Below are 24,999 nucleotides of genomic sequence, written 5' to 3' on the forward strand. Positions count from 1 at the left end.
TTGATGTCTCTTTTTTGTCTCACCATCGGCAGTTGTTCCCCCGGCAAATACACTGATGTGCCCACATTCATCAAAACTGGTTAGCAGCAGCCTGACCTCTTCTTCAGAAGAACATAATAAGCCCTGTCCCCACATACCCAAACTGCTGAAGTGTCACTTGGTCTGTCGAAGGGACATGTAAAGGTGATGGAATGGATGCCAGTGGTCGTGAACATTTTACGGTGATGGCATTTTTTCACATCAATTTTGATTCTGCATTCAGACCATCCTACTCTCAATTTTGGTTTTGTTGAACAAATGGACACATCCCCAGTGGTTGGTTTATTAATACTGACCTGCTTACATGCACTTGTACACCACACATGGTTTTAGTTGCTGTTGGTGTTCTCCCCTGCTCCATTTTAGTTAGCTTGATGAACATCGCAGCTTTAGAAAGTGTTGTCCATGTCCAGGTGTGTTCCAGCTGTACTGAGAGTTCCTTTTTCCTCGTATTGTCTGTGCAGTCAGAATTATATATCCTCTCTAGCCCCCTCTTCCATCCGGAAAAGTTATACCACCAGTTGAGCAGACTGCAATGATTGAGTCGCTGTCCACCAGTTCTTGGTTAATTCTCAGAGTCTGCTGTCTCACTACCACCCATGCTTGTCCTCGCACAATAGGATCGAGTCGGTACACTGGTTGCTTCAGAGATGTTCCTCTAGGGTATCCTTGTTCTTGTTTTCAGATAACAGCAGTCGATGTGAGAAACAGACTTTGGCTGGCACTGACATCTGTTGTTTATGGGAATGGTTACTCCTCTGATCCCTCTCCTTGCTCTGTGAGTGTAACGTTTCTGCAAGGGCTGGCGTGGACCCACATGGCTCTCTCTGCTACTTTCACTGCTGTGTGCGTAGTTGCAAGCAGCACTTGGAACGGACCCAGCCACTTTGTAACGACAATGACTATGACATGCGGTCACATGCTGTTCAAATTAGTAAATCCTGATCCCCAAGTCTGCTTGAACGGTCAAAATTGCATCTTTGTGGCTCCCCCGAGGGACATTTGAGTCACATAAGGAAACCCTGTTTTCTTAGAATCCCCTCTAAAACCCCCATTTCAGCTCTGGACTCCCTGTGACTTTTACAACCTCACAGACTCGTGACATTCCAGAACACACACACACGTACACACACACACACACACACACACACACACCAACATCCTTTTGTGTCTAACTTAAAATGTGTGTAACTCAGACTGGTATCTGAATTTCCTGTAGGTATGCGTGATTAATGTTGTTGTGATCATACAGTTATGATCTTCGAGTGTTTGGATCTGAAATGTATTTTTGAAGAATGTTCTCCCAGTAGAATCGCATCCCGTAACCCGAGCTCATTGGCAGGTCATAAAATTTGACCACAGAGCTATCCAGCCCTATGCATGAGATAACAGGGTCGCAACATTCCAACACACACACACATACAAACACACTCTGGACTGTGAAACAGAAACCCCCTACAGAAAAGGACTTTTACCCATAAAGTCACTCCTAAAGGTACTAAATATATAAATTTGTGTGTTAAGAGGTGTGTGTAAACCATAGGAAAGCATATGTCCTATTTGTGACCTTAATAGAACTGCTATTGCCTATACAAATGCATAATAATGTATCGTTGCATGGCTACGACGCCTAGATTCTATTTTTGATATCTTTGTAATCCTCTCCAGCTAACGGAGTTGAATTCCTATAACAGAATTCAGTGATGCGCATTGTTTTATAAGTTCATATGTCTGGAGAAAATCCTCTCCAGTTAAAGTCAATCATGACTCATTCGAGTGGGCGTGTCTAACCGGACAAAGGAATCTTCCCGCTCGAAAAATCTCGACAGCTGATTCGTCCTTCACGAAGGAGGGGACGGCACCTGGGACACTGATAAAAGTCCAAAATCTCTTCTCTTCCTCTCAACTCATCCAACTTCTCTGGACCCTCTTCCCCGGCGCAGCTCCAAGGAACATCTGAAGGAGGCCCTGGCCTTCTCCATCGAACGAACCCATGTTCGAGTCGTAACCGCCGGTATTTGCAACTAAGATTTCCAGCCTCTCCCATCCCGGGAGACGAATCTGAACTTTTCCGGTAACGTTAAATTCAAGTGAGCCTTTACATCGTTTTTCGAAACGACCCAGAAGAAGAAGCTAGACGCAAACCAGCCGGACACGCGCACGCGCGTCCCCTTTTCAGCATCACACTGAAAGAGTACCACATCTCGCAAGTATATTGATTCCTATAAAAGCTGTTCCAGGTGTCTAGGTCTTAGGTCTGTGATTTAAGTTACCCTCTATCTTCCCTCTATATCTTTCTTTCTTTCATTTCATGTTTTTGTTCGGTTAAATGTTTATTCGTTTGTTTGCATTTTTACGTACGTTTATGTTTGTAGTTTATATAATCTCTAGTGTGTGCCATTTTATTAATAAACCCATTTATACTTTTAACTGGCTCTGTGTTTGAAAACCCACTTTTTATAAAGTCAATGAAACAAAAGATCTATAAAGCTACAGGCTCTATATTATAAAACTACTTTGAATAGTTTTTATTAATAAACCCAAAGAGGTTTTGTCTTCGCGGCCAGAAGACAAACTCTCTTGGAGTTTTGTAGACAGGAATACTTCTTCTTAACTGTAATGATCAGACAGTACAGAACGAGGCATTTCCTATAATTGATAAAGTAAATGCATATGCGATTTATGAATTATGACCATGCGTTATAAATATTAATATTGCCAAAATTCCCTATATTCTTGAGCTAATTCGCATTAACCCAGAGGCATTTACGCTACAACTTCTTTGCCTTCCAGCTCTTCCTCCTTAGATCCCTTATCACCACGGAATCTTCTGGTTTGATATCGTGCAGTGCAGTAAGGTATCAGCTGCCTTTCCTTGAGCTGCTTTCACCTGCAAACAAATGCTAGATATGAGAGAAGACATTTCTTAACAATAGTTCAACATGTCATGTTCACACAACTCGGTAGATGGCACTCTTTGTTTAACCTCTTCCATTCCCAAAAATGGGGTCTTCCAAACAATATCCAAAAGGTCTTGAATTTTCAGCAAATGTTGTGAACCCCTTAGTTTCTTATACATTTGTTAATTGAGTTACCATAGCCCCTTTCGATGCATGGTCCAATCCATGCATCAATTTAGCATAATGGTTGAATTTTTTTGGGGGGTAAACAAGGTTTGCCATCAACACTAAACCAAACGCCATCTTTAATGCTGCTGCCAGATTTCCTCCAAACAGCCTCTGAAGCAAAAGACTTCATGCTCTGTAAAGAGTAAGAGTCAAGGTTACTTTCATCAAAAAAGTCACATGACTTTGAGACAGGACGGCATAACTGGACTAGCCAGCGGGCCGATCTCGTGGCACAGAATCTGAAATGCCTGAGCAAAAGTCTGTCATCAAAGTTGTTTGGTATAATTCCCTCCAGAACTGTCTTACACGACTGCGTTCCCAAACACGTATCCGCCTCCGCAAGCAATTTATTAAAAACCCAATTATTATATATAGTGGCTTCTCCTTCTGCACCAAATTCAATCTTTCTTAGTGATATTTAGCGGCAGTTTATCAGGAAGTAACGATTTTGTTCACTTTGGCGCAATGGATGGAAACGGTTTTGTGTTTTCTGCGATATTCCAATTTTGCGCACGTTAAATTCGCAACTTTGTTGCAGCTCCTCTCTTCCCAGTCTGTCAGTAACGCTCTGTTTAGTTCCTGTCTCTATGAAGCCCCTCCTTCTGAAAAGCACACTGTGCTCTGATTGGTCGGCTGGATCAGTGTGTTGTGATTGGTCGAGCGCTTCGAGTGTATATGGGAAATGTCCCGCTCTTACCATAACCACCAGTTTAACACACTACTAACTAACTCAACCAGGCCCCGTCCCTTTATTCTGCGTATGAATTATTATAATGAGGAATATTGTGACGTGTTCGTTCCCGGAAGAAACTCAAGACTACAATGGAGGTGTTTCAGGGAGTTCAGAAACACTGACACTGATATAGAGAAGAACTGGAGCTTTTTCAAGCTCAAACAGCAACATTACACACTAGGGCTGTGGTACTCGAGTCCGGTCTTGGACTCGAGTCCGGACTCGAGACCGTTTTTCTATGGTTTCGGACTTGTCTCGGACTCGCTGGTATTCGGACTCGGACTTGTCTCGGTCTCGGCCACTGGTCTTTTGGTCGACCGAGTCCAGGTCTCTTTATTATGTTCCCAGTAAGCACACATACGTCGCCGCGACGTATGTGTGCTTACTGGGAACATAATAATATTGGAGGGAAAGTGAAACACTGGCCACCTAATAACTAGTGATGGGCATTTCGGCTCTTTTTCGTGAGCCGGCTCGTTTGACTCAGCTCACTGAAAAGAGCCGTCTCTTTTGACTCACAAACGGCTCTTTAAAAAATAAATGTTTTAATTCGCTGAAAGTCCACCGCTAGTGCAACGTGAATATTCACATTTTTAATTGTCCATAACAACCCGAAAACTTGCCTGCTTGCCTTGCACATCTAATTAATGGGCAAAGTTTTCCGGCTTTTTTCTTACCTTTCCTTTTTTGTGTGTGATGTGGATGTTATTGAGCTCGTAGAAGTTTAGCTCTTGCGTTCTTCTGAACATCTCGCTGAATGACTTCTGAACATTGCCCAATGTAATTTCTGAGTCATATCACTCCATAATCTGCCTCTCTTTTAAATGCCTATTCCGAGATGCCGAGTTGCTATTATGAGGTATCACCATATGCCATCATTCTGTTTTCTTTTCATTAGAAGATTATATGATATCAAGGGGAATGTCTATACTTAAAAATCCTGGGTGTTGTGACACTTTTTTTGCTTTTAGATCAACAAATAATAACCCAAAATGATTGTCTTGATAATGTCATGCATAAGACTTTCCTGTCCTGTTCAACTTTTTTGGACTCGGTCTTGTCTTCCACAAAATAGCAGGTAATAATTTATGCCGACCTTGGCCAATCTGCAGAATGGCTTTGGTAAGAGCTGTAAAAGTAAAATAACATGAAATTTCAAGAACAGCCACTAAATGGCGACAGAGCATCACTCACTGGCTCATTCAATAGAGTCTAGCTGCAGACTTGCACTTGCACTCTCTAGCAATCTTAGGGTGCTTCTCATTTCTTATTTGTTCATCGCTGATGTAGGAGTGAAGAACGAAGAAGCATCATGATTTTTTTTTTTTTTTTTTTGCTGGAAAACACAATTACAAAAAGGCAATACAAAATCACCTAAAATTACTAAATAACAGAGCACAACTCTAAAAAGAAAACAGAAAACAAATATACAGGGGCTGCGACGGAAACCGCATCCTCTCGAGTAAGTACTTTGAATATTTTGAACTCAAAAACAAAGGGGAGCTGAATACAAATTCAGTGAGTTTTATTGATAAAAAAAAAAAAAAAAAAAATTCAAACATGAAGAACAGAGAACCAGGTACAGAATAAGTGCACCAAACAAAACATCCATGTAGGAAAAAGACTCGAACATCAGAGAAACTGGGCTATAAATTCATAAAGGCTGCGGAGTCAATAGGTTTCCATTAAAGTCAATGTGTGTATTTTCAATGACTGCGGAACGGCTGCGTTCCGACTCCGGCGATCCGCAGCCCTCCGGAGCAGATACACAGAGCTTCTATTTTTGCCGGATGCCGGAGAGCTCCGCAGCAATTCAGCACTTATATCGCACGATCATACGTAAATTCGCGAGATCTCGTGGGTCCTCGTGAGTCGTGACTTCAGCTGTTAGTCATGGCCGCAGCCATTCCGCCAAAAAATCCGGACCTGGTGGGTATTGAGGGACGGCGGAGCATGGAGCCGATATGCAGTGGAGCCGATCCGCAGCCATTCCGCAGTTGGTGGAAATCCGGGGTAACGCTATATTGACAGTAGTGATGCAAGGATCACGGAATCCGTGGAGACTACAGATAATTCATGGGTCGGACAGGCAAGTAATAAAAAAATAACATTCCAATTAATTGCGGGTGGATGAGAGATAAATAATTAATGTGTTGATTTTATTAAAGACACAAAACTCGTTTCACCGTAAAACACAACAAATGTGCATCACTTAGAGCTGCACGATATATAATTTAAGCATTGATATTGTGATGTGCGCATCCGCGATAGTACGATCAATAGTAGCCTACGCAGGATGTGCAATGTCATGTAGGCCTATAAGGGTCGTAGCTGATCCGTGATCCGTACAAGCCAGCTGTCCCCCGGTTCGGAACGCATGTGATTCGTGGATTAATTGCAAAGTTTAATCATCATAGAGTAAAAGTTTATCATTTGCATATGTTTTTAAGTCGAGTCAGGCATCAAGCGCAAGAGGACTCACGCGTTGTTTTCTGTGCACACTCAGAGCCATGCAGACAACACGTGAATGCCGAATTCAGTGTTGTAAACAGAAAGAAAACAGATGCGTGTCATTTGTATTAGGTCCATGCATTGGTCTTAAAGGGACAGCCTAATCTATCCGCAGCTGTTTGTGTCACCAATGGTGATCAAACAACAAAAGAGAAAGAGAAAATTACTTGTAGCTTTAACAGAGATAAATTGTATTTATTAATTATATAACTTATATTTCATTTATACAGTGAAGACCGTTAATTTACAATTGATTATTATATTTCTGTTCCTGAATACTGTTAGATTTCTGATTTATAAATCACCGCTTATTTCAATTGTATTTATCTCTTCTATTGTATTTATCTATGCTTGTAATTTGTTTATTATTTTCTATGCAGATTCACTCCCCTACAAAATCACCCCAATTGTTGAATCAGGTGATGAGTATGAGATATGTAACGGCTGAGAAGCACTGTATATGGTATATGTATATTGTATATGACAATAAACTCAAAGCCAGCCTTTGCTCGGGATGAACATATTTAAATTCTTGTGTGTGTTCAGGAAGTTGCAGTGACTGAAACTGTCAATTTACGTTTGAAAGGAGAAAAGCCTGTGTTTAGGCTATTAAGGAAATGCCAAAGAAGAATGTTAACTTGAAATAGCTAAATGTTAACTTTAAATCAGCCTACTTCAGTGTAAAATGTTACAATATTATTATGCTTAACGCTGAGAATTAGAATAATTGTAATTTGATGATCGGGTGCGGATATCTAAATCAGAGAAAATCAGAGATGCGAGTGGATGATTTATATTAACAGCAGATCAGTTGACGTTAGAACTGATCCACAAATCTGTAAATGACAGCTGGTTCTGTTGCCAGTCATGACTATTGAGTAAATATTGCTTTTACTTAACTTTATTTACATGTGTGACCTTGAAGGAATCCAAAAGTAATCAGATTACATTACTTTCATATGCTTGGATTACGTTCCTGAATACCTTTTTTATGAAGTAATTTGTAACTGTAACAGAATACATTTTAAAAGTAACCCTTCCAACCCTATGTATGATTGTAATCCGGACGTACTACATCCGCCATTATCATGTGATACCAGCGTCAGCTACCTTGCTTTCACTGGCATTCAAAATCCTCTAGTAAAGGATCTAGTATCCTCCATCGTATGTACACTTCAGAATCTCTTCGGAAAAAGTAGGTCAACCGGGTACTTTTTGCCTACTCTTTTATGAGTACTGTGAATTCGGACATACTTCTTTTGTCACATACTGTTTTTTGCCTACTTAAGTAGGGAAGTATGCAATTTCGGATGCTGCCATTGAAAAAAAAAGAGGAAAAAATATATACATCCGGGTCTTCTAATAGTTTAAATTTCTTCAATAAACCAAGTATTCTTCTTCCACTTTTCAATTTTAACATTCTTAAAGATTTACAGTAAATCTAAAATTCTTAAACAGAAACAGAAAACAAAGGCTTTGTTTTAAGGCCAGGAAAGCTACAAGGTTAAAAAAAAAGTGAAACATGCAAGAATGAATCGTTCACAATAAGATACATATGTATTTATAAAATAGAAATAGTGAATTTTCATTTCATGTCGACTTTAAACAGAAAAAAAAAAGTATAGAATGTTTCTTAACTTCCGATTCCATGCTGACTCCTGAAATCAGCAATCCATAGATAATGTCTTTATGTGCATGAGTTAACTCTAGATTACCAATAGGACGTTGATTGAATTCCTCACAGGTGTTCTGGAACCGGCATTCCCCAAGAGTTCAGGGTTTATGTGACGTAAAGTTGATCCTGCTTTCTGGAAATACCCCCCAGGTAGATGGTAATAGATTGTATCGTTAGAATCTGATGTGGACAATTTGCCAGCAGGCTTGGTTAGAGTTGCAAAGGTGCTCCATCAATCCTCTTCCACCATTTTAAGGAGCATGTCCACCAACACTTAAAAAAAGAGACCATAAATAACGCTTTCTTAAAATTCAGATTTTCTGTTGTAACCATCAAAAATTATAATTTGTATGTTCTTTTTCACATATTCACATTATCTATTTAAATAATCTTGTTTATAATGATGTCAGTTTTGTGCTTTTTGAGTAAATTGGCATTTCTGTGTATACAGTATAATCATAAATATTTATAGCCATTATGTGTGCCCTGTCTTGGGTCAAACATTGAATGTTCAACAGCTCACTGCCCTGTTTTGTTTCAGTTGGTCCAGATTTATTCTCCCTCTGCAACAAACACAATCATCTTACTTTCAATGGGCCAATTTTAATTGTATCTGGTAATTCAAACTAATTGCTAAACTAATGGCCCATATCACAGATAAAGGGATATAACAAGATATTCTTTTTGTTAAGTTGCTTATAGAATGAGCAATACAGAAAATTTTCAATAAAGTAACAATATGCAGTTTTAAAGTTGTTTGCAGAAAAACACTTTCTGAGCAACTCTGGCCCTTGAGATCCACTTTCCTGTTTAGCTCTATAACTGTGATCAGACTCATTTGCCTGTACCTTTCTAGTAATCCTGACAATGTGTTCTAGTATTGGTGTGTATTTACTTAAAGGTCCCATTGCATGGATTATTTTATTATTTTAGAATGTTTCTTGGGGTGCCCTTATAATGTTAGTATGTTTTTTAGATCAAAAGTTGTTATAATTTAGAAATAAAAGGCATATTTCCTAGCCTGATTTTAGCCTCTGATTTGAACGCTCTGTTTGAAGGGGCGTGTCTGCTGTGAGACTTCTTCAAACACTGAGCAACTGCCATGCTTCGCTCGTTTGCAAGCCATGATGTCTCTCGAGGAAAAACCAATATCGCGCTCGCGCAGCTCATTTTCTCATGGGCGGGCCAAATTCTTTTTGCGGGCAAAGAAGAGAAAGGGGAGGGAACCTTTCCACTTATGACGACATAAGGGGAAGATTTCTAGATTCGCCCGTCTGAGCTTTCATTTTCTCAAAAATACCCAGGGCTTGATTTACACCCATCAAAACGTCTAGCCACTGGGGGACCATAGGCAGGCTAGAGAAACTCATATTAAGGTTAAAACCTCATAAAGTGAAATTTTCATGCAATGGGACCTTAATGAAATGATGAAAAATGTAAAGTGTGGTTCTACCATATGGACATTTACTTATGTTTTCATACACACTGAAACGTGCAATATCGACGTATCGACAGTACTAAAATGTAGAGGCCGACCAATTTATCGGTCTGCCGATTTTATCAGCCGATATGAACCTGTCGCAGATATATCGGTATCGGCGTTAATGACACAGATATGCCGCCGATATGAACTTTATTTTTTTTACAGAACATATAATGCGGATAAAATGCTTGTAAATTGTGTAACTACGTAGTTTGTCCAGCAGAGCGCGCTCCATTGTTTGCTAATGGCGACCCAGGTGACTGTAGTAACACCAACCAACCCTTTCACTTCAGTAAGGAGGTCTTTTCTTCAGACACGGTGTAAGATGCGCGCACATTAGCTTCCACTTCCACTGACAAGGTATGAAACATGGCTAGCTAGCTAATGTAGAAAACGTTGTGAGAGTAAAAGACGGGGTCATTGTTTATCTACTTTATAGCATAGCATCTCACCAACTAGGTGACAACGTAGCGTTAAATCACCATTCAACAGACTCAAGCCACCACTGTACTGGTAACAAGCAACTTACTTTTAAGATACCACTCTTTCTGCTGCCTGAACAAGACACCGGACGCGAGCGGCGCGATGCGAAAAAAGACAATTAAATCTATTATAATCAGTGATGTTGTCTACACTGGATGCGGCGCGACGCGAGCAACAAATCTGCGACAGTAAACTGATGCCTCATTCTGCTTTGTAAAGGGCACTTTGCCGCATCCAGGGTTAACACAGTGTAAACCCATTCTGCATATAACGCTACATTACAACATAAGGTAATATTCCAATAATTTATATAATTATAACACTTTATATAGAGCCATTTTGCATAATGAGTAGTTTCACATTTAGTACATTTTGCTGACTACTTACTTAGGCCTATTTAAAATAGTATTTAAGTAAAAGTACTGTACATATGTAATTAAACATGTTTTCATATGGTATTATTACTTTTACTTTAGTAAAAAGATCTGAGTAGCCTACTAGAGACTAGAGGAATTAAGACCAATAATAGAAGATAACAAGGTTTTGCCAGTGACACTTTTGATATATTTATTGATATAAGTTATTTTCTAAATAAAAAGACAAAGTCATTAGTGAAGATTATGCAACAGTATTTAGAATATAATATACTGTAGAACAGAACATGCAATACTGCTCAAATGTATCATTCTCATTCTATCATTCACCCTGCCTCCATTATATATCTTTGTCACACAAGTGTTTGATCACCACATTTGAGTGATCATTGCAAAAAAATTGTTTATATATTTTATACAGTATTTTGCTTATGTATACTGTATTCTATATACAGTACCAGTTAAAAGTTTGTACACACGAATGTGAAATTGTGTTCAAAATGTTTGACTGGTACTGTACTATAATATGCACATAAATAATATTGCTGCTGTATTATAATATATACATAAATAATATTGGCCGATATATCGATATCGGGCTTTTTTACTCCCCAATATAATCGGCCCCAAAAAATCCCTATCGGTTGGGCTCTACTAAAATGTAAATTATTATGAACAACTTTTAGACACAAATGTGTATGAATCCTTATTTAATATCAATATTAAAATCGCAACATTACAATTTTGATTCTATTGTATTGTTGTATAGAAATGAAATAGTTTTCAATCACATTTATTAAATGCAGTTTAATTTGATATAAAATAACATTTCGCTCCGCTCTGTGACTTCTGCTGCAAACTCGTTTTAACAGATTACATGTTAAAAAAGTCTACACTTTAAAACGTTAAAATGAATAGCATTTCTGTAATTGTTTAACCATTGTTTATCATGAATATATTATATATATTTTTTTTTTTGCTGTGGAACACAATAGGCGTTTTCTCAGTATAGTCCTATGCTGAGACTGACAATAGAACCATAAAATATGCCAAAAACATAAATTCACAAAAGTAATACATTTATTTTCGTGTGCTGTAAACCACGTCTTCAGAATCCATAATTGTGAGGAATAGACCCAAATTTAATTCTTTATTCAGCGATCTTCATCTCCATTGATGGATGAAAGACCACAAATGTCAAATCCAGTTGATGGCAGTGATATAAAATGCTCACTGGCTCTCACCTGCTTCGTAACAGATTGCGATGTCGTGTTTTGGGAGTTGTATGTTTAAAGGGGTCCAGAACTGAGAAATCAAAATTCCATTGATCTTTTGACATATATAAAGTCATGTACTATTAAAACATCTTGTAAGTTTCAGACCTCAAAACTTTCTCATTAGTCTTATATGAAAGCCAGTCTGCCAGAACAATAGGTTATGGAATGTTCTACTTTATTACGTAATAAGGTAGTTATGCAGAAGAAGATCAATGCCTGCTTCTACATCACTGCCTGTCTAGCCCCGCCCACTGATTCACGCATGTAGTAGGTAAATAACGAGAAAATCAAACCAGTGACTAAACGGTCAACTTCACATTGTTTCTCTAAGTAGGATGAAAATAATCTGTTATTTAAACTGTGATTAAATTATACATAGAAAGCGATCACAGAACGCTCCATTTACAATCGCTGGAGCTATCAATCAAACAGCGCGAGTTTATCAGTGAGTTCTGTTCTGATCTGGACTTTCGCCAAAACTCCCGTTATAATCAACAAATCTCTTATTCACATCGTGTTTGCACTGTTAGTTATGATGAAACCATTCTTTAGTGTGCAGAAATCCAGTTGCAATGACGAGACGATCACTGCATTCATGCGATCAACGTCTGTGATCAGCTACAATGCTCATCATTGCAACCATTCATGCCACAATCTATATTGCAATAGATCTAAATATAACACTATAACCAACGTTTTCGAGGGAAAAGTTTTCGAGGGAGTTCCTATGTAATACTTAGCTATTTCATATGCAAAGATGTAAGCCAATCTCTCAGCAGACACGAAGGCTAAAATCAGGCTAGGAAAAATGGCTTTTATTTCAAAATTTTAAATATAAAATGTGAATTTTGATGTAAAAATCATACTAACATTATAAGTGCACACCAGGAAACATAATGATTGCTAATGAGCATCATCTGTATGCCACACCGGTCTTATATCTCTCACGGATAAAAGGAGGACGAGAGAGGACCAGGCCTTGACTATTTTACGTGTTTTGTTTATGTGTGTGTGGCAGTCGTCCATGAGGGGTTGCTGCTTTTCTTCCGTTTTGTGTTTTTATTTTATTTTATTTTTAAGTGTTTGAACGTTCACCAGTTCCTGCTTCCTTCTTCCCTGAACAACATACCTCATTACAGCTATATTGTTCCTAAAAGTGTCATTTTCCTGCACATTTCTGTCCAGTACGTTTTATATATTCTTTTTTTATTCTCTATAAAATGGTTATGTTTGGGTTTGGGGGTAGGGTTAAGGGATCTATCTATCTGTTTTTTAGCTGTAAATGCGTAATAATGTTTACGTTTAAATGTCAATGCATTTAAATGTAATGTATACGTTTTAGCATATATCCAAAGGTACAAAAATGATGTTTTGCACCTAAAAATGTTACGTATTGATACCTACATATTAACAATGAGACCAGGTGTCACATAACGATGTATATAAACTCGCACGACGAGGAATACTTCAAGGAGACATGCTTTGATAACAAATTCAGGAGAAATACACATATACACTGACGCTATCATTAACGAGAACCGACAAACACTAAGGGCCCTATTTTAACGATCTAAGCGCATGGTGCAAGTCTGAATCCACTTTTTCTAGTTTAATGATGGGAAAAATGGTCAGTGTGCCTGGCGCATGGTCTAAAAGGCTTGTCCCTATTCTCTTAATGGGTGTGTTTTGGGCGCAACGTGCAATAAACCAATCAGAGTCTCATCTCCCATTCCCGTTAAAAGCTAGTTGCTCTCGCGCCATGGCGGATTGCTATTTGTCACGGTTCATGAATTAACGTGCTGTTGTGTGTGTGTCTGTGGGCATGGTCACTGATCGCCAGCTGGTTTCAATTGTTTGTCCCTTTATATGTTCAGTAACCGGTGTCTCATGTTGTCAGATCGTTGTGGTTTCCCGGTGTGTTTCCTGTGCCTGTTCCTGTGTTCGTGTCTGTGGATTGGATTCCCTGTGTCGTCGACGTGTCGTCTCCAGATTCCCTGCACGCCGCACTGAATCACCGAGCACCTTCACGAGGGATTATTCACGGGACCTGAGCACCATCACGAGGGATCATCTTTGGATTGAGGATCACCTGTTGTCCACCGAGGTCCCTGCGTCACCGTTCCACCCAGCGTTTGTGTCCGCCCGCCTGTCTAGCTGTGTTGGCGGTCATCTGTGTTCTGTGTTTCTGACCAGTGTGCTGAGTATTAATAAAGAGCGTTTTGCAATTACATCCTGTTCTGTCATCCATTACAGCTATTTACATGCAAATGCAATTTGCATGCGGAAAGACTGAATGCTTCTCTAGAGAGGAAACCCATCTGCTTGTGCGGAAGGTTCAAGCGGCCAAGCAGATCATCTACGGGACTAGCCGGATTCCATCATATCTTTATGTACACAATGGTAATCTTTTATATTGTAATCCTTTTATTTTTATATTTGCCATTTTTATGTGATGCTGCACGTAAAAAGTCTGCCCTGTGTGTGTAATAAGCAGAGTGTACGCATATTGTGCACCCACCTATAGGCGCATATTACTAATGCGCCCTTTAATAACAAAAAGATAATAATACTGCGCCAATTACTTTAGACCAGGTTTTTGTTTGTCAATGCCTCAGTCTATTTCAGTTGTCTCATAATAGCAAAGCGCCAACAATGAGCCTGAACACACCTTGTTTTCAGACCAGCACGCCATTGGGCGAACAGATGGGCGCGAATGCATTTGCTATTTAAACAACGTGGCGCAGGATGTGAAAATTATAACTGTCGGGCTGAAACTAGCAAAAAACACTTGCGTTGTGCCTCCAGGAAAGTGGATCTCGAGGCCATTGCTGGTATAGGGAAAGCTGGTATACCAAAAAGTCTGTTTATGTAAAGTTACATGTAACCTTATGCATCACTAATCACAGAATTAAAGGATGAGGTGATGGCCCACTTGTTTTATGTAACTTTATTTGTGTGATAGGGTCTTACCTCCTGCCGTTGGTCTTTGGAAGGGCTCAAATAAACGGCATGCATTGATGAGCTCTTTTAACTGTTTGGGACAATCTGTAGGAAGTGGCTCCATGACCTTCTCTACACACACTTTTTGATAGATCTGACTGTGGGAAGAACAGTCTAAAAACACAGGCACAGAACATTTAAGTAATGTATAGTGAAACACAAATATGTAAAAGATAAACAGAAGAGTTTATTTTTTATCAAAATTAATTGTAGTGGTGATACACACCTTTAAAAGGAACATCTCGTGTTGTAATTTCCCACAAGACAATGCCAAAACTAGAAAGAGCATGTACAGTAAGTAACAGTCATTCTTTATTTTAATAAGATACACATTTGATATTTGAGTTAGTGTGCCGTACCTGTAGATCTCACATGCCTTGTCGTAAGGATGGTTGATATTCTGAAGCTGTTGTGGAGAGCTGTAATGGAAAGCACTGTTCTTTTTGGATTTATTCTTCTGAAGAGAAGTTTCTGTTCTTGCCAACTCAAAACCTCCCAACTTTAGAAACATACAAATGAGCAAATACACACAACATAAAAATTAGGATGAAACCCCAACAAGTAATATTCCCTTTAGGTTTAGGTTAGGTTATGTTAAGTGTCCAGCACATTTAGAGTTTGATTGAATAAATATCTGTCAAAAAATTCTATAAGTTCTCTAAGAAGTTTTTTGTACTTTTTGATGCCCAAGACCTCCAAATATGATGAATCCTTATAAAATATAACATTATATTTTCTTATGTACAGTGGGGAGAACAAATATTTGATACACTGCCGATTTTGCAGGTTTTCCCACTTACAAAGCATGTAGAAGTCTGTAATTTTTATCATAGGTACTCTTCAACTGTGAGTGACGGAATCTAAACGTGCAGTTGGTAAACGTGCGAGGGGAGAGAGCTAGGCCAAACGGAAGATCCCAATATTGGAACGCTTCGCCCCTGAAAGCGAACCTTAGGAACCTCCTGTGAGATGGAAGGATGGATATGGAAGTATGCGTCCCTTAGATCCATCGTGACAAACCAATTCTCAGATTTGATCTGACTCACGATGATGGGAATAATGAGCATCTTGAACCTGAATCTCCTCAGAGACCGATTCAAATGCCTTAGATCTAAAATTGGCGCAACCCTCCATCCTTCTTGGGAACTATAAAGTAGCGGCCACAGAACCCGGACTCCCTGTCCGGCGGAGGAACATGCTCTATTAGATTCGAGCCGTTACAATATATTTGACTTTCATCCCTCCCTTGAGAAGAAAGTCAACAGGTGCGAGGCTGAAACATCCGACGGCGCACGGATGTATGCGCACCGAGATATTTATCAATGAACACTGCCAGCACCCTCAGGAGCTGACTTGAATGCCTCGTCGCACCCAAACAGTATTATTTCACAGATCGCGTGTGTCCCTTTTATTGCAGACCTGTAATCTATGCGCTGCCTCGGCAAACGTGAGATTCAAGTCGTTGACAATATAGTTGGCTTTCATCTCTCGAGAAGAAAGTCATCAGGCGCAAGGCTGAAACACCCGAAAATGCACGGCTGTGTGCGTCAAGATATTTCTCAATGAACACAGCCAACACCCTCAGGAGCTGACTGTGCATGCCTTGCACCCACACAGAATCTTTATTGCAGAGTAGACCCGTAATCTACGCACTGCCTCTGCAAACGTGAGATCCAAGCCACTATAGATTCTTTATTGCAATGCAGACCTTTAATCTACGCACTGCCTCAGCAACGCGAGATCCCAGCCATAGAATATTTATTGCATAGTAGACCCGTAATCTACGCGCTGCCTCGGCAAACGCGAGATCCGAGCCACTAGATTCTATATTGCAATGCAGACCTTTATTTGGGACAATTCTTATGGGACAAACCAGTTAGATGGTAATGGCGGACTTGGGTTAAATCCAGGGTTAAAGTGGGATGTGAGTTATGTTTAACAAAAACATGTTGTGGTTAAATTATGGCAATATTGTGAAAGAGAAAATAAATTACCTTCACTCTGTAGCCAGCCGCCACTAGAAAACTGCAGCTGCTGATGGAACCATGCACTTTAAACTTTTCTTCTGACTGATGCAATCTGTATTGTGCAAAGGATAACCACGTAATGTGATTGAGTTCCTTCATTATAGTATTTAAGAACTTTGTTTTTAGTCAAGAGACATAAATGAGAATAAATTAACTAGATTTGTACCTGTAGAGCCCCTGTGCTGCATCCAGACACATTTGAGTCTTTCTTTCCCAGGGCAGATTGCTATTACTGTCCAGGACTTGTCGAAGACTACCCTTCTCACAGTATTCCATGACTATCAAGTAACTTGGATTTGGTCCTGTAAGAAAACAATAACAATCAGATGTGTTTAACTCAAAAGTTCAATCTCTGAAAATAAGTTTTAGTTAGATTAGCATACCATTCTCATCCTGGACACAGATACCAAACATTCTTAAGATATTTGGTGACTCAAAGCGCTTCATGGTTTCCACCTCCTTGTTAAAGAGACTCCTCAACTCACTGGAGAGAATGAACAAATACAACAAAGAAATTTTAGTTTTTTAATCAGTCAAGATGATGATTGAAACCATATAAGGGGCTTTCACACCGGATAGTTCTAGGAACTTAGTTCTAGGAACTAACCACCGGAGTGGTTCCCCGAGAACTAATGGTTCCCCCAGGAACTTTTTCTGGTTGCATTCTCATCGCCAGTAGGAACTCTGAAGTGACGTAAGCCACGCTTGTTGTTGTGACTTTTATTTTGACAGCGCTGCAGAACTTTATTTTGACGGCGCTGAGAATGACTGAGCCTGAGCAAACAAACAGTGCTCGCATTCTCCGTGTTCATTAGTTTCCGATCTGTCTAACACGTTATTAGATAGAACTGTTATACATAGAAAGTAGATAGTAAATGAAAAGTTATTGGCGTATGCCGTGTGGTTGACGTCTAGTGTTGCTAGCTGAGCAGAAATAAATGATCATGTTTAGCTTGGTCCCCACAAAGCAAAGTTGCAAAATTGGAACGCAAAGTTGCGTTCAATTTTCTCCTCAGCGTAAAGGTTAAGAGGCTATACATCTATCACTGTTTTCCATGTCCGTAGAGTTAGTTTCTGGAGTAAATATATAGGCTATAATCTGTGTGTTTACAAATCTTTTAAAAAAATGTCGGGTGCTGGTGTTTCGCGTGTGTTCGGCCAATCCGCGTACACTAACGTCACGTATATTTCCTATAGTGCTGGTTTAGACCTTACTCTGAAGTAGGAGCTAAATTAGTTCCTCCAAAAGAGTTCCTAGAACTAAAATTCTAGTTCCTAGTTCCTGCGGTGCGAACACACCGACATCCGGGTACTTCTGCCAATAGTTCTAGGAAAAATGAAAAGGTTCCTCCGGTGCGAAAGCCCCTATAGACTAGTCTCACTCATAATAAAAATGTAATGACATGATAACATTTGACCACAAAATATATTTTATTACTATTATGGAACAGTTTCCCATAACCAGAGTCTGCCATTACCATCTACCTGGGGCTGGGGATGGTGTTCAGCGGGCATGAGTATCTCTTGATAGCCACAGTGAACTTGTTGTACATGCCTTTGTATAGTTCGGAATGGCTGCACTTCAGAAGTGGTTTAGCAGGGAAACTGTAGGTCAGCTCTTCTGGTTTAATCTCTCTAATGTCCTGCAGATGAAGGCAGGGTTTTTTAACTGCCAACAAATGACAAATAAAACTGTTCAGTTTAGCAACCATTCTAAATATTAATTCAACAATGCCTTGAAATTCTAAAAAAAAAAAAAAAAAAAAACTTTTTGTCTCCCAAATCAAATTCACGTGGTGCAACCAACATGCAAACAAAAGTAACAAAATGTAAAATTATGTGTGTCTGGGTCAGTAAGTATGTTGAAACATATTTTATGACAAGAAAATTTAGTTCAGGTTGTAAAATGTCATGTAGTCCAACTCTTAAAGGGTAACTAAACCCTAAACCAACTTTTTTTAGTTAATGATCTGTAAGACTGGGGCTTTATTAGTGCTGTTCATTGATTCAAGTCGTTTTTTTGACATTTGTGTTTAAAGTGTTTTAATTTTACAAAATATGGTGTAAAAACGTCTGAGTGCTGCCCTCTTCAGGTTGAACAGTGGCTACTGCAGTTGAATTTTCCTATTGGAAGTTTTGGTACCCTCTGACATCAGAGGGTACCAACTAACCACGCCCTTGCCTGCAGAGAGATACGTCACAGATGCACGCCCCCTCTCCACTGGGCTCTGCCTACTTTTCCAGCATTTTTCAAATATTGCCAGTGGGTGGAGTCAGGCTCTGACCAGGGGTTTAGTTACCCTTTAATTGATATTTATGAATTAATCATTCATGATATACAGTGTATACATGCATACATTTCTTTCTTTTTTGTGGATAGTTTTATTGACCAACTTGTTTGTACTTACATGACTCCAGGATGTCTTTAATGCCCTGCACATCTCTTTGCGTTTGGTCAACTGTCTTTTGCACAGCATCAACTGTTGTGTTCATTTTGTTGCTCTCCTGGACTAAAGACTGGAGCACTATTAGAAGGAAAATTTATCCCATGTAATACGTAGTTGTATCCTACAAAGTAGCCATTTCAATCCAATTCAAATCCATACAACATTAACTTTAAGTAGCCTACAACTTACAATTCCGAAATTCCAGAGAGTCACTCTGCCTGTCATCTTCATCTTCCCGTCGCCTCGTTGCTTCTTGAAACACTTTCTCTATACTCCCTCGGTGCTCGACCTGAAGCGCTAGAGAAAGTAACTGAGCCGCATCGTTCAGCCTTTCATTTAGGCCGTTGAACTCCTCGCCGAGTTCATACGCTTTCGTGATACGTTTAATATAGCTGAAGGAAGTGTATTTCCTTACCACCCTCTCTGCTGACTCCAGAGTGAGTTTAAGTTGTTTAAGTCCATTTATAACCTGTTCAGGCTCAGTCCCAAAGCCATGAACCTTCACAGCTTCCACCAGCTTAGCCAGAGTGGACACGCGGTCGGCTAAACGCTTGCAGCGCTTCTTGTTGGCCTGGACCTCCCCACACAGGGCGTACAGTTTTTCTGCAATGGCCAGAATTGGTTCTATGATGTCCATCGTAGCTGGAAATAAAATAAATTTAAAAATAAATATTTCTAAGGTTAAGTGTCTTGGATGGCGGAAGCATGATGTCAAGTTGTCACAATGTAAATCTACTGTTTACTGACTGATTTGTGAAAGATGCTTTATTTTGAAATATAAAATAAGCTCTAAAGCAAACAAATCCAGTACAGATTATTTAACTCGTAAATTTGCAATAACGTCAACAGTAAAAATTAAACACAACCAATTTGTTAAACAAAAATGGAAGAGAAAAAAACAAACAAAAAAAAACTGTGACTAATACTAAATACCTTATAGAACATATAGGTTACTATCCCAAATGGAGGGAACAGATACGCTACGTCAGAACTGACCTGACGAATTGGGATCTCACCTGAGAGCCCAATCACCTTGGAGTGTAAACTAAACGAGCCAATGCACAATGGCGTGCGAGATTTGCCTCACGCGCCTCGTGAAGCGGATATATAAGGAAGTACGTGTGTGATCGTACTTCAAACTTTGTGCCGAGGAGCCGAGACGGTGTGTGCCGGCCGTTCAGCAGTGGAACAGCAATTGTGGCGACAGACGTCAGAACAAAACACTACAATTGCTGCCCCTTCCAGCTCCCTGCGTGAGCCGCCTAATCCCACCACACCTGCTGGGGCGGAGAAAGGACAGGGCTTTATGCAGGGAGACTTGACAACTGCTACTGTTGACCACACAGTGAGACTATTGGATAACACTGGGAAAAGTACCTATGGAAAGGGATGCTACAGAGACCACATCCTGCCCATAGGGAGGTGTCATGTGGGGATTACACATATGGACTGGCCAACATATGTGTGCTCAGACGAGGTGGAGTCCCCTCTGATATGCCCCGATCTAGTTCCTCTGCTGGCCAACAAAGGGGCAACTTCGATATGGATACTCAACATATGGGGCCCTATTTTAACGATCTGAAATGCAAGTATCAAGCGCGAAACACACGTAACTTTGTGGGCGGGTCTTGGGCGGTGTTGCTATTATACCGGCGGGATAAAAGACTCTTGCGCCCGACGCAAATCTAAAATGGGTTGGTCTGAAGTAGCTTCATTATTCATAGGTGTGGTTTGGTCGTAACGTGAAATAAACCAATCAGAGCGACATCTCACATTCCCTTTAAGAGCAGGTGCGCTTGTTCCATGTGGATCGCTATTATAACGGCGGATTTGCCAGGCGCACGCCAGGAGCGGTTCACATCCGAGGAGACCGACGTTCTCGTCAAGGCCGTAAAAGACAGAGAAGTGACATTGTATGGGGATGGGAAAAACCCACCCAAATTAGTTTCGGTTAAGTAAGTAAGTCAATTTTATTTATATAGCACATTTAAACATAGCAGAACTATCCAAAGTGCTGAACAAAGTAAAAAACAAATCGAATAAAACAGAAAACAACCAAACAGAACAGACAGAAACAGCAGAAAGATAATATTAAAATGCCAGGTTTTCAATTTAGATTTAAAAATAGCACTTGAAGGTGCAAACAGGCGTATAAAAATTTGGGTAAATGTGTAAGCTAGATTTATGCCTATTTTTTCACATTTTCGTGGACACAACAATGATTTCCCTCGTGTGTTAATATTTTTCCTTGTAATAATGTATGGTTTTCTAAAAATGAGAACTACTGCGTCTGTGTGTAGATGAGATAAGCAAAGTGTATGCACGTTGTGCACACGCTACATTGATTATGGCCAAGCATGCGCATTTAAAATAGCATATGAATAACATGCACAACGCACCACTGACTTTAGACTAGGTTTTTCCTGGTCAGTGGCGGAATTGTTTTCTAAACCTGCAAAATAGCACCAGGGAACATTTGCGCCGGAACACGCCTTCTCTTTGCGCTGCACCGCCCCCGGGAGTGTCGCCCGCAGCTGCACAGATGTCTGCTGTCTGCTAGTGAGGCGCCGTGCAGACTCCAACATTCTGGGTTGAATGAGCCCTCACCCCCAGAGGGTATAGCTGAGCTTGGGCTTGGTAGCCTGGAGGACAGCCTTTCCCTTCTGCTGTCCTCCATAACAGACAAAGAGCTGTTCTGAGGTCCTGAAGCTCTGCGTTCGGTCCACGTACAGGCGCAGCAAGGGCTGGGTCTACCTCCTCCAGGGGCAGAGCTTGCAGGTTCACCACCTGGTCCCTGAAGAAAGTGGTGGAAACCTTGGGCACGTACCCGGGCCAGGGTCCCAAGATGAGTGAGTTGGCCGGTCCGAATTTCAGGCACGATTCGTTGACCGAAAATGCTTGCAGGTCCCCTACCCTCTTAACAGAAGCCAATGCAGTCACTAGTATTGTCTTAAAGGACAGGCTTTTAAGCTCTACTGACTGCAGTGGTTTGAAGGGTGCTCCCTACAAGGCTGCTAAGATCAAGGAGAGGTCCCAAGAGGGTACAAGGTGAGGGCGGGTAGGATTCAACCTTCTCTGGCCCCTCAGGAACCTGATGATCAGGTCGGGCTTTCCCATAGACTGACCATCTACTGCATCATGATGTTCGGCGATTGCGGACAACATACACTTTCAGGGTTGAGGGAGAAAGCCTTCGCTCCAGCCCTTCTTGCAGTAAGGAAAGCACAGCTCTGTCACAAAGATCATTGGTAAAAAGTTAAGTCAAGTCACCATCATTTATATAGCGCTTTTAACAATATAGATTGTTTCAAAGCAGCTTTACAGTGATAATAGGAAATTAAAGTAACAGAGATTGTTTTGGCTTTACAGCAGCTCTAGAATAAAGTTATTATCCAGCTAAAGTTAGTTTTTGATTGATTCACTTCTGTTGCAAAGATCATTAGTTATTAACTTAGTTATTAGCTTACACAACATCGTTTTAACTGAAAACAGAAAACAGTGTTTGGTGGCTCGAGAACGCAAACTTTACAATAGGTTCCAAGGTGTGCGTTTTAACTTCAAAAATGTGAATCTGTGAAAATGGTGACGGCGTGCACATGCATATTTTGTGTTTAGTCTATAGGTATGCGCGTTTGAATATATATGTGCGCAGGCACATAGTCTTTTCTTTAAAAATGGTCTTTTCTTTAAAAATTAAACCTCGGGATAAACAGAGAGACTAATATGAGCATAGACACCATTCTTCTTATGATGTAACAAGTATCAGGTGTTATGGGAAGTGTAATGGCCAATACATTTGTGACAGCATTTATCAATCTTTGTTAATATTAGTTAAAAATACAGCTGCTCATTGTTTGTTCATGTTAGTTCACAGTGCATTAACTAATGTTAACAAATACAACGTTTGATTTTAATAATGTGTTTGTAAATGTTATAATTAATATTAACTAAGACTAATACATGCTGAAGACGTATTGTTCCCTTAGTTCATGTTAACTAATATTAACTAATGAACCATATTGCAAAGTGTTACCGGATCATTAGTTCTGGGAACCAGGTCCGGTTGCAAGACCTGCTCCTCATCCTCCCTGAACGTGCACAGTGTCTGTGTGAGAAGGCTCACTGGGGGAAAACATACTTGCGTAGGCCCCTAGGCCAGCTGTGTGCCAGCGCATCCGTGCCGAGGGTTCCCCCAGACAGGGAGTAAAACAACTAGCAATCGGATGTGTCCGGAGCAGCAAACAGGTCTACCTTTGCAGCCCTGAAGTGTCTCCAAATCAGCTGGACTGTCTGTGGGTCGCCATTCTCCCGGGAGCGTGGCCTGTTGTGAGAGCTAGTCGGCTGCACGATTGAGCTCGCCGGGATGTGAATGTCACAAAGCGACCTCAGATGCTTCTGACTCCAAAGGAGGAGATGGCAGGCAAGTTGCGACGTGCGACGCGAGCATAGACCACCCTGATAATTGATGTACGCAACGGCCGCAGTGTTTTCCGATCTGAGCGTGCTCTTCTTGTAACAGCAATTTGAAGTGGCGCAGAGCAAGCCACACTGCTAGCAAATCGAGGCAGTTGATGTGCCAGTACGTGTCATGTTGCCATGCCCATTTCGGGGCTCAGCCATGAAGCCAGTGCTGAAGCAATCTGAGAGGTTGACTGTGGATGCCATATGCCCCAGGAGCCTCTGAAAATATTTCAGTGGAACCGCTCGCCTGCCCTTGAACAAATTCAGGCAGTTCAGTATGTTCGTGAGATGTGCTGTCAGGTTGACCGAGTCCAACTCCATACCGAGAAAAGAGATCCTCTGCACGGGTGAGAGTTTGTTCTTTTCCCAGCTGACCCAAAGCCCCAGATGGCTGAGATGCTGGAGCATCAGGTCCCTGTGTTTGCACAACTGCTCTCGCGAGTGGACCAGTATGAGCCAGTCGTCAAAATAGTTGAGAATGCGAATGTCGTGTTCCCTCATCGGAACAAGGGTGTTGAAAAATGGAGCGCAACTGGAAGAAAACAAAACTAGAGGTATTTCGCATTTCATGGAAAGAGATCTCGATTACATACAGAGAGGCCTTAAAAGATGCTAGATCTGCTTATTTTTCAACCTTATTAGAGGAAAATAAACAAAACCCTAGGTATTTATTTGAAACAGTGGCTAAACTAACGAAAAATAAAGCTTCAAGCCCAGAAGTTTCCAAGCAACACAGCAGTAATGACTTTATGAACTTCTTCACTTATAAGATTGATAACATCAGGGAGAAAATTATTACTATGCAACCATCTACTACAGTATCACATCAGGCAGTCCATTGTAGTGTCCCTAAGGAAAAAATGGATTCATTCATTGCTATAGAAGAGGAAGAATTCGTTAAACTCGTTAAATCGATCTCAAATCTACCTTTTCTGTCAAAGATACTAGAAAAGGCGGTATCCTCACAACTATGTTCCTTTTTAGAAAGAAATGATATCTGCGAGGATCAGAGCCGCCTTAACCTAATGTTAGGCCCCGGGGCTGAGAGGTTTTGTAGGCCCCCCATCCCCTCAATTTAAAGAGTCTCATTTAAAAAAAGTGTAATAGCCTATCTAGGTAATCTACATCACAAAATGCATTAGTTTCTTTCGAGACCTACAACAGTGATTTTTTTAAATATTGTTTTTCATTTTAATATTGTTATTAACATATCACTGAGCACATAAACACAAGACACTTTATTTAACAACCACACACAGCAACTAAATTTCAACTTTATGCAAATGAGAAGCGATTTTCGCGAGCGACGACCAATAGGAAAGAAGCCTTTCAGTGGAGCTCAGCTCCCGTCACCGTCTCGA

The 24,999-nt window shown here is 40.4% G+C and overlaps 1 protein-coding gene across 4 annotated transcripts in view; it reads right to left on the bottom strand.

Moving 5' to 3' along the window:
* The window catches only part of LOC309491057 (mixed lineage kinase domain-like protein), a 41,631-nt gene continuing 16,632 nt past the window's right edge, over positions 1 to 24,999 (bottom strand). For 2 of the 4 annotated variants that reach the window (XM_082160476.1, XM_082160477.1), the window contains exons 2-11: positions 19,367 to 19,819; positions 19,139 to 19,255; positions 18,216 to 18,399; positions 17,114 to 17,214; positions 16,897 to 17,032; positions 16,698 to 16,782; positions 15,063 to 15,202; positions 14,930 to 14,979; positions 14,674 to 14,817; positions 5,409 to 8,359 (exon numbers count right to left, since the gene is read on the bottom strand). In XM_082160476.1, coding sequence (XP_082016602.1) covers positions 8,319 to 8,359; positions 14,674 to 14,817; positions 14,930 to 14,979; positions 15,063 to 15,202; positions 16,698 to 16,782; positions 16,897 to 17,032; positions 17,114 to 17,214; positions 18,216 to 18,399; positions 19,139 to 19,255; positions 19,367 to 19,814 — 1,446 coding nt within the window. In that variant the 5' untranslated portion in view covers positions 19,815 to 19,819 and the 3' untranslated portion in view covers positions 5,409 to 8,318. The other 2 variants (XR_014202912.1, XM_082160478.1) reach the window with 2 other exon arrangements.

The sequence above is a fragment of the Leuciscus leuciscus genome, assembly GCF_965113295.1.
Source record: "Leuciscus leuciscus genome assembly, chromosome: 25".
Lineage (NCBI taxonomy): Eukaryota > Metazoa > Chordata > Actinopteri > Cypriniformes > Leuciscidae > Leuciscus > Leuciscus leuciscus.